The sequence below is a fragment of the Fonticula alba genome, assembly GCF_000388065.1.
Source record: "Fonticula alba strain ATCC 38817 unplaced genomic scaffold supercont2.8, whole genome shotgun sequence".
Taxonomy (NCBI): Eukaryota; order Rotosphaerida; family Fonticulaceae; genus Fonticula; species Fonticula alba.
In genome coordinates, this window is record NW_009242978.1 from 741631 (window position 1) to 749446 (window position 7816).

Below are 7816 nucleotides of genomic sequence, written 5' to 3' on the forward strand. Positions count from 1 at the left end.
TCACTAGACTGTACATTAGTTGCGCGCTCGCTCGTTTGCTGGCCTCATTATTCCTTCCCCCTCGCCAGGAAGGAAGGAACGAAAAACCCGCCAGGGCAGGGGGGGAGAAGGATGAGGGTGCTCGGTTGAGTGGGGTTTTTTTTTGAGTGCATTTGCCGAGCCCCTCCACCCCTCTGACAGGGGGACACACATGTTTCTCCCTATATATATATATGGCCGGCTCGGTATTTGTCGCGAGAGCCGGCCGAGGTAGAGGGGGGGGGGGGGATGGGGGAAAAGGAGGGCATACATGGCGGCCGATGGACGAGAGAGAGAGAGAGAGATGACGGGGACACGGCCAGGCATGCGCTTCGAGATCTCCGGCGTTCACAGTGGCCCCACAGCCCATCTAGGCGGAGCCGGCCTCCTTCTGCTGCAGAGCGGCATCAATCTCACCGGCCCGGCGGTCGCGGAGGATGTTCCCGATGAACAGCTCGCCGGCCTTGTACGACGAGCGAACCAGCGGCCCGGAGGCGGTATACACGAAGCCCAGCTCCTTGCCACGCTGCTCCCAGTACTTGAACTTGTCCGGGTGCACGTACTCCGACACCTTCATGTGGCCCTTGGTCGGGCGCATGTACTGCCCGAGGGTGACGCAGTCGACCCCATGGGCGCGGAGATCGCGCATGGTCTGCTCCACCTCCTCGTCGGTCTCGCCGACACCGAGCATGATGGAGGACTTGGTGATCAGGTCGGGGCGGACCTCCTTGGCGCGCTTCAGCACATTCAGCGACTGGTGGTAGCCGGCCCGGCGGTCGCGAACCACACCCTGGAGCTGTGGCGGCCGGCGCGGGGCGAGGAGGAGCGGGCGTGGAGAGGGCGGGTGTGCGGGCATTTTTCCCGCACAAAACCCGCGCGCGTGGGGGCGTGAGTGAGCTGCTCGCGGGGGAGGAGCAATGGCAGGAGAGGCCGGGGGGCAAGAGCAGCAGGGGCGAGGGCCGCCTTGTGGAGGGACGCACGCGCTCGACGGTCTCCATGTTGTGGGCATACACGTCCAAGCCGGAGAGAGCGACCTGCTCGACGCCAGAAAGGTCGCCGGCGAAGTCGCCGGTCAGACACTCGACCAGCATATCGGGCTTCCTGTGGATGGGAACCATCGGCGCAAATACCCGCAGACACATGCGTATGCGCATGCCCGGCCCAAGGATGGCTGGAGGGAGGGAGGGAGGGGAGACAGCGGAGCAGGGCACATGGTCAGCGGGAAGGGTGTGGACAGCCACCAGCAGGGCCCCGCCAGAGGCAAAGCAAAGAGGGCGGTCGCCAGGGACGGACCGGGACTTGATCTCGCGGACGGTCTGGGCAAAGTGCGCAGCCCCACCATCGGCCAGGTCTGAGGAAATGAGAGAGCGAGGGAAGCACCGCCGAGGGGTTAGCAAGCATGCCGTCTGAATAATCCCACCATTACCGCGCGGACCGCTTGTCTCCCCCGCCCCGGCCCCCTCTGTGCGCATGCATGGCTGCGGCTGCACGAGCGAATGGATGCCCTTTCCGGAGCCCAGCACGGGGGGAGGGGGGAGGGGAGGGGGGCAAAGCTGCCGGCGACGCACCGTCACGATCGACACTGGTAAGCACAACGTAGCCGAGCTTCCAGCGGGACACGGCCTCGGCCGTGTTGATGGGCTCCATCGGATCGAGCGGGGGCGGGGCATTGGACGTCTTGACCGCGCAGAAGCGGCAGGCACGGGTGCAAGTGTCGCCCATGATCTGCGCCAAGCCCGAGGGAAGAGGGTCAGGCAGCGGGGGTTTTGGTCAGTCACCCGAGGGAACGGAAGAGCGGCAATGTCGGCCAGCAGACGGTGAGCCCCTCCCCCGCTGGCAGCGACACAAACAGGCAGACGCCCGGCCCTGCAGCATGAGGGGGGCCGGGACGCGCGGCCACGCGCCACGCACCATGATCGTGGCAGTGGCAGTGCCCTCCTCGCCACCCCAGCACTCGCCCATGTTCGGGCACTTGGCCTCCTCGCAGACGGTGGCCAGGCCGAGCTCACGCAGGTTGGACCGGATCCGAGCAAAGTTCGGACCCGAGGGGAGGGCGATTTTCGCCCAGGGCGGGACGCGGGAGACGGCCTTGCGCGGGCCGCGGGCCTTGGCCGGGGCGGCGTTCGGATCCGACGCGGCGAAGGCCGCGTACGCGGCATTCATGGCCTCCATGTCCGGGCTACCGGCCGGCACGCCGCACATGGCCGCCGCATTCAGAGACCCGGAAGAGGCGAAGTCCCCGAGCCCGGGACCGGTGGAGGCTGCCTGGCGCAGGGCCTCCAGCCGGCTGCCAGCGGCCGGGGCATTGGCCTCCGAGGAGGATGAGGACATCTGCCGAGCGGCGGCGGCGGCAGCGCCAGCAGGGCCGGCCAGCGAGACGGCCACCTGGCGCCGAGCGGCCGCGATGGCCGTATGACGCGCGGCAAGGAACATCAGGAGGGGGGGGAGGGGGGGGGGGGGGGCGGCGACGCAAGCGCGGTTCAGAGCCCGGGCGGGGGAGGGGGGGGGGGAATAGAAAGGCCAAAAAAGGAACGGGCGATCGGGCAGCGGAGGCGCAGGAGGGATCGGGGGATTGAGGCGCGCCATCCTGCCGGCAGGCCAGCGGGCCCGGGCGCTTTTAGCCGGGCCCGACACGGGGAACGGGAGAGTGGCGAGACCAGCCGAGACCGGCCTCCTTGTTGTGCGGGAGGCCTTCGGGAAATGTGCGGCGAAAAAAAAAAAAAGGCACATGGGTCACCTGTGTGTGTATGTGCCGCTTGTCCCTGCGCTGGCCCTTGCCCGGAAAACACGCCTCCCTCCGCCCCGCCCGCCCCCCGGTGTCTGGGGCCAAACGGACAGAGAGGGGCGAGGCGGGGGGGGGGGGGGCAATGCGTGGGGGGGGGGGGGGGGGGGGGGGGGGGGGGGGGGGGGGGGGGGGGGGGGGGTCTACCACTCGGGAGCGGGCCGCCCCAGTCACCCGGGGAGTGCGCGCCGCGGCGTGGGGCGAGCCGCGGCGGAAGACGTGGCCCCGGGCATGGCCGCGGGGCGGGGCCTTTCTTCCCGAGGGCCCAGCAGGGGGACGGGGCCGGGCCCAGTGAGAGGCCGAGGAGCGTGCGGCATGGTCCGACCCGCGCCGAGGCCAGGGCGGAGAACATAAATCCGCGCCGGATCACGCCCGGTCGCGGGGGCGCCACACATGATCCCAAAATCCGCGGGGCCGGACGATCGGCCGGCCAGAACCCAACTGAAGCACACCGCGGCAGGGCCGCCGCCGCCGCCGCCGCCGCCTTAACTCGGAGGCCATGAGATGCCTCGACACTGCGCGGATTTTGCTCGGCGGAAACACGGACTAGGATACCGGGGGGGGGGGGGCGAGGAGCCCGGCGAAAGGGCGATACGCCGGATGCCGGCACACACCGGCCCGTTCATCTGGCGGCGGCCCGGGCACACCCGGCCGAAGGAGGGAGAGAACGTCCGCCCCTCCTTCCCCCTCTTGCACACATCGTCCCCCTCCTGCCTCCGGGTCTTCGGGCTCCCACGTCGCTTGACTCCCCCCCTCCCCCTCCTTCTTTCCCTCTCCCCCCCCCCCTCCTTTCTCCCTCTCGCGCCCACTTCGGCTGCTTCTCGCCGCGTGCGCGCACCAGCGTGTGTGGCATCGCGCGCACACGCTCACGGGCACCTCTCCCCGCCGGACGCGCCTGCTCCTGCCCCTCCATGCTGGCGTGCGGCCCCTCCATTGGGTGAGCCTTCCTCCTGACACCATGTCAGGGCCTCCCGTCCGGGGCCTCGGCCGCTGGTGTCGGCCCCTACTCACGCTTGCGGGCGCATGGCTGGCGCTCGTGTTGCTTGTGATGCCGCGGCCGCTGGCCGGCATGCCCTTCAGGAGAGACGTCTGTCAGCCTCGCCCGCCGGGGTCGATCTGGGCCGCGTTCGAGGCCCGCGGGCGAGCCGTCTCCCCGCTGATCGTCTGCCCGACCAATGGGGTTGACGGGTTGACATCGCTGCTGACCAAGCACCGGCAGGCGCGCCGGACCACGCGTGCCGCCCTCTTGGAACGGCACATCGGCCTGCCACCACCCTACCAGCCAGTCTGCCTGCCCGGTGAGGAGGCGCCCACCCGGTCGGATCCCTCATCCACGCGGCCCGACTCGTCCTCACCGTCCCCCTCATCTCCGCCGCCGCCGCCGCCGCCGCCGCCGCCGCCGCCGCCACCATCACCCCCCGCCCCGGGGGCGCATGTGCCACCGAAGCGTCGGACAAAGCCCCCGAAGACGGACCCGGTGGCGGCGGCTGCTGCCGCACGCGCCCAGCAGGCCCTTGCACAGCTCCTCCGCCGGGCCAATGATCTGGTCACCGCGGCGAACACCCTCCAGCGCGCCGAGCACCTTGCCGGGACATCGGTCGACCGGCCAAACTACTGTGCGTGAAGCCCTCCTCGGATGTCCCGCCGCTTGGCAAACCTTCCTCTCTCTCTCTCTCTCTCTCTCTCTTCCCCTCTCCTCCCGCCTGCCTGTCTGCCTCTGCCCATGCCTTGCACTCATCGCCCACCCGCTCTCGGCCCCCCCCCCCCCCTCCCCCCCCCTCCCGCCCCCCTTCCGACCTTCCCCCGTGGTAGCTTCGAAATCCTGCGGGGCGCGGATTGTGTGGAAGTCGCACGCGCAGATCCAGCACGCATCGGCCGTGCTGGAGGACGATCCGGAGCGCTACCTCATCGCCCCGTGCACCGGGGACCCGGAGGAGGCTGCCCCGGCCGAGGGGCCCCTGCGGCGGCTGGCACGTCTCCTGGGCCTGCCGCGACTGGACCAGCCCCCGGCCAAGCGCCTCCCCCCGCCGGGCATCGTCATCGAGCTGTGCGATGAGGTCCTGCTGGACACGCTGGTTTTCGGGAATCTGGAATTCTTCTCCTCCGTGGCCCAGTTCGTGCGGGTTGAGGCACGCCGCGAGCGGGCCGGGCCCATTTTGCCGAAGGCTCCCGCTGCGCAGCCCGGCTCGGGGCTCGTGTCGCCGCTGGCCGGCGGGTCCGGCGGCGGCACCGCAGCCGGGACCCCGGGCTCCGACTCCGATGGCTGGCACACCATTGGTCTCTTTGAGACGGCCAATGTTCGCCACTTGCAGATCATTCCCCTGGTGGCGGGGGATGCCCCGGTCCAGGACCCGGTCCCGGGGGACGGGGCGCGCCTGGCCCACCTGGAGCCGCCCCCGCCGACCGGCGTCTGGGCTCGGTACTTGCGTCTCACCTTCGAAGGGTACCACCGGACCTCCTCCCGGCGGCATCCCCTGTGCCCGGTGACCCTGATCAAGGTCCACGGGCTGACCGCCTCCGAGGATTACTACCGCATGCAGCGGGTGAATGCCGCCCGGCGCCGGTCCAGCCAAGCAACCGCGGCCTTTCAGCGGGCCCTGGGCAGCCAGGACATCCGCGCGCTGCCATGGCAAGTCGAGGGCACGGCGCCCGGCGGGGCGGAGATCCTGCCTCCCGGCCGGGCAGGCGCCGAGGCCGCCGCCTCGCCGCGCCGGTCTCCCCTCCGGTCCTTCTTCCAGGCGCAGCATGTGTGTCTCCCGGAGGAAGAGCCCGAGGGGGCCCCCGGGTGGCATGTGCGCATGGCGCCCGTCGGGCGCAGTGCCAGTGCGGTGGCCCTCTTCGGCCGGATCCTCCGAGCATTGGTCCTCTTTGTCCGGCAGTGCTGGGTGTCCTTGCGCGAGGCCATCACCCTGGCGACGGCCATCACCACACAGGCGCACCCGTCGGCCACGCATTCGACGCTGCTGCGCCATGGGGCGCATGCCCCGGGGCCTCATGCCGCCGGGGGGCCGCTTTTGACCCGGGGGCCGGCCGCTCGCACGTCGCCCGGGCCGCGCACGCGCCCCGAGCCGTCCGGTGACACGCCTCCGGAGGATGAGGCCGATGCTCATGCGCTGGCCCCCCTGGCCCGCTGGGAGCAGCTCCACTCGCCGGCCGACCGGGCCTTCCTCTGGCCGGATGACGCGCAATCATACTACGACTATGATGACGACCCGTCGCCCTTCCAGCACCATCCGCACCATCTCCATCATCCGCATCATCATCCGCATCACCAGCACCAGCACGCGCCCGGCCCATATGTCTCCCACCATGGCCACCAGCAGCTGCACTTCCATCATACCTACCCCCCGTACGGCCACCATTCGGCCCATCAGTCGCAGCAGCAGCAGCCGCCGGCGGCGGCGGCGGCGGCCTCGCACTCGCCCGACGTCGCCGCCGACGACCCGGTCTTTGATGGGTATCCGTTTTCCGGCGATGAGGATGCTGGCTCCCTGCCTGGGGCGGCGATGCCCGATGCCGCCGGCGTTCGGGACCTGCTGGCCGAGCTGGATCTGCTGGCCGAGCTGGACCTCGCGGTCGCGGAGGACCTTCTCCCGGCCGAGGCAGCCCCGACCCAGGGGCCCGGGGGGTCGGTGCACCGCGACCTGTCGGACCGACTGGACCGCCTGCGCGGGCACCTGGCAAAGTCCATCCTGACCATGGAGCTGGCCCTCGGCGGTGTCCACCAACGGCAAGACCTGGCCGCGCGGGAGACGGCCGCCCTGGCCGAGTCCCTCGGTGCCCAGCTGGAGCATCTTGCCCGGCAGCAGACGGCCCTCCGGTTGATCTTCGACACGAAGACCGCCTCGGTGGCCCTCGGCCTGGAGCGAGATCTCACCCGGGCCATTGGCCGGGCCTTGGGCCAGGCGCGCTACTGGGTCCTGGCATCGGCGCTGGTGTCGTCCGTGGCCACGGCCTTTCTCTTTGGCATGGGGGTGCTGTGCGTCGTGGCGGGCCGGCGCCTGGCCGGGCTGGCCCAGGAGCGCGTGTCCCGGCGGGCCGGGGGCTCCACCGTGGGCACCGGCGCCGGGGCTGCCGCGGCCATTCGCCCGGCGCCGCTGGTGGTCCCTGGTGGGCCGCCGTCGCCCTTGACGCCTCCCGCCTCGCCGGCGTCCACCTCGCCGCCCTCGCCCTACTGGGCCTCGCCGCGGGCCCGACTCACGACCATTCACACGCCAAGCCGGCGGGGGATATCGTCGTCTGGCCCTTGGCCGATGTTGGCCCCTGCCGCCGCCGCCGCCGCCGCCGCCACAACGGCCATGGCTCTCGCCAGCGAGTCTGATGATTCGGATTCCGCGTCATTCCCCTCCCTTAGATCGGTGGTGACCACCGAGCTGTCACGCGTGCGCCCCGACAAGGCGCCCAGTTTGGCGCCCAGCCCGGCATCCGGCCTCCGCGCAAGCCCGTCCCCTGACTCGACGGCCGATTTGGGGCTCGCATACTACGCCTCCCCCGCATCCGATGCCACCATCCTGTCCTTGTCCGACATGCGCCGGAATTCCGTGTAGCGTGGTCGGTTGCTGGGTGTTCCCCTCCCTGTCCCTCCCTCTTGCCCTCTCGTCCCCGGCGTTTTCCCTTTTTTTTTCTTTTCTTTTTTGCCGGCCCCGGCCGAGACCCCTCCCCCCAATGCCGCCGCCGTGGACACCCGATATGGGGGGATGGTATGCGCGTGCCATCCCCGCATGCTATCGCCCCTTGTTTCGGTTGGTGTCCCCGGGGCGGGCGCTCCTTCTCCCCTGTAATATAAGTGCATAGGTAAACACCGAATATCGGATGTATATTGGACACTGCGTGTGGGTCTCCACATGCGTGTTGCTTGTTTGTTGTTGGCTTGGAGTTTGTTTGGGTTTGTTTTTTTGTTGGGCGGGGTGCCGGCCCGTCTCCCATATCCGCCGCGCACGGCGAGAAAAAAAAAGAGGGGGGGGGAGGAGAGGGGCACAAGGACAGGGCGCGGCAGAGGAACAGTGCCAAAGAGGG

At 70.1% G+C, this 7816-nt stretch overlaps 2 protein-coding genes across 2 annotated transcripts; one reads left to right on the plus strand and one right to left on the minus strand.

Annotated features, from left to right (window-relative positions):
* Positions 1 to 252: 252 nt before the first annotated feature.
* Positions 253 to 2471, minus strand: H696_04820 (lipoyl synthase). Its single transcript, XM_009498684.1, has 5 exons — positions 1930 to 2471; positions 1587 to 1743; positions 1312 to 1369; positions 999 to 1119; positions 253 to 814 (listed from the first exon to the last, which is right to left on the minus strand). Exons 1-5 carry the CDS (start codon positions 2449 to 2451, stop codon positions 389 to 391), a joined length of 1284 nt encoding a protein of 427 aa, XP_009496959.1. The 5' UTR covers positions 2452 to 2471; the 3' UTR covers positions 253 to 388.
* A 1398-nt stretch (positions 2472 to 3869) lies between these two features.
* On the plus strand, positions 3870 to 7604 carry H696_04821 (hypothetical protein; the record flags this gene model as incomplete). Its single annotated transcript, XM_009498685.1, has 2 exons — positions 3870 to 4416; positions 4613 to 7604. The coding sequence occupies 2 exons, from the start codon at positions 3870 to 3872 to the stop codon at positions 7345 to 7347; spliced, it is 3282 nt and encodes a 1093-aa protein (XP_009496960.1). The 3' UTR covers positions 7348 to 7604.
* Positions 7605 to 7816: the final 212 nt, after the last annotated feature.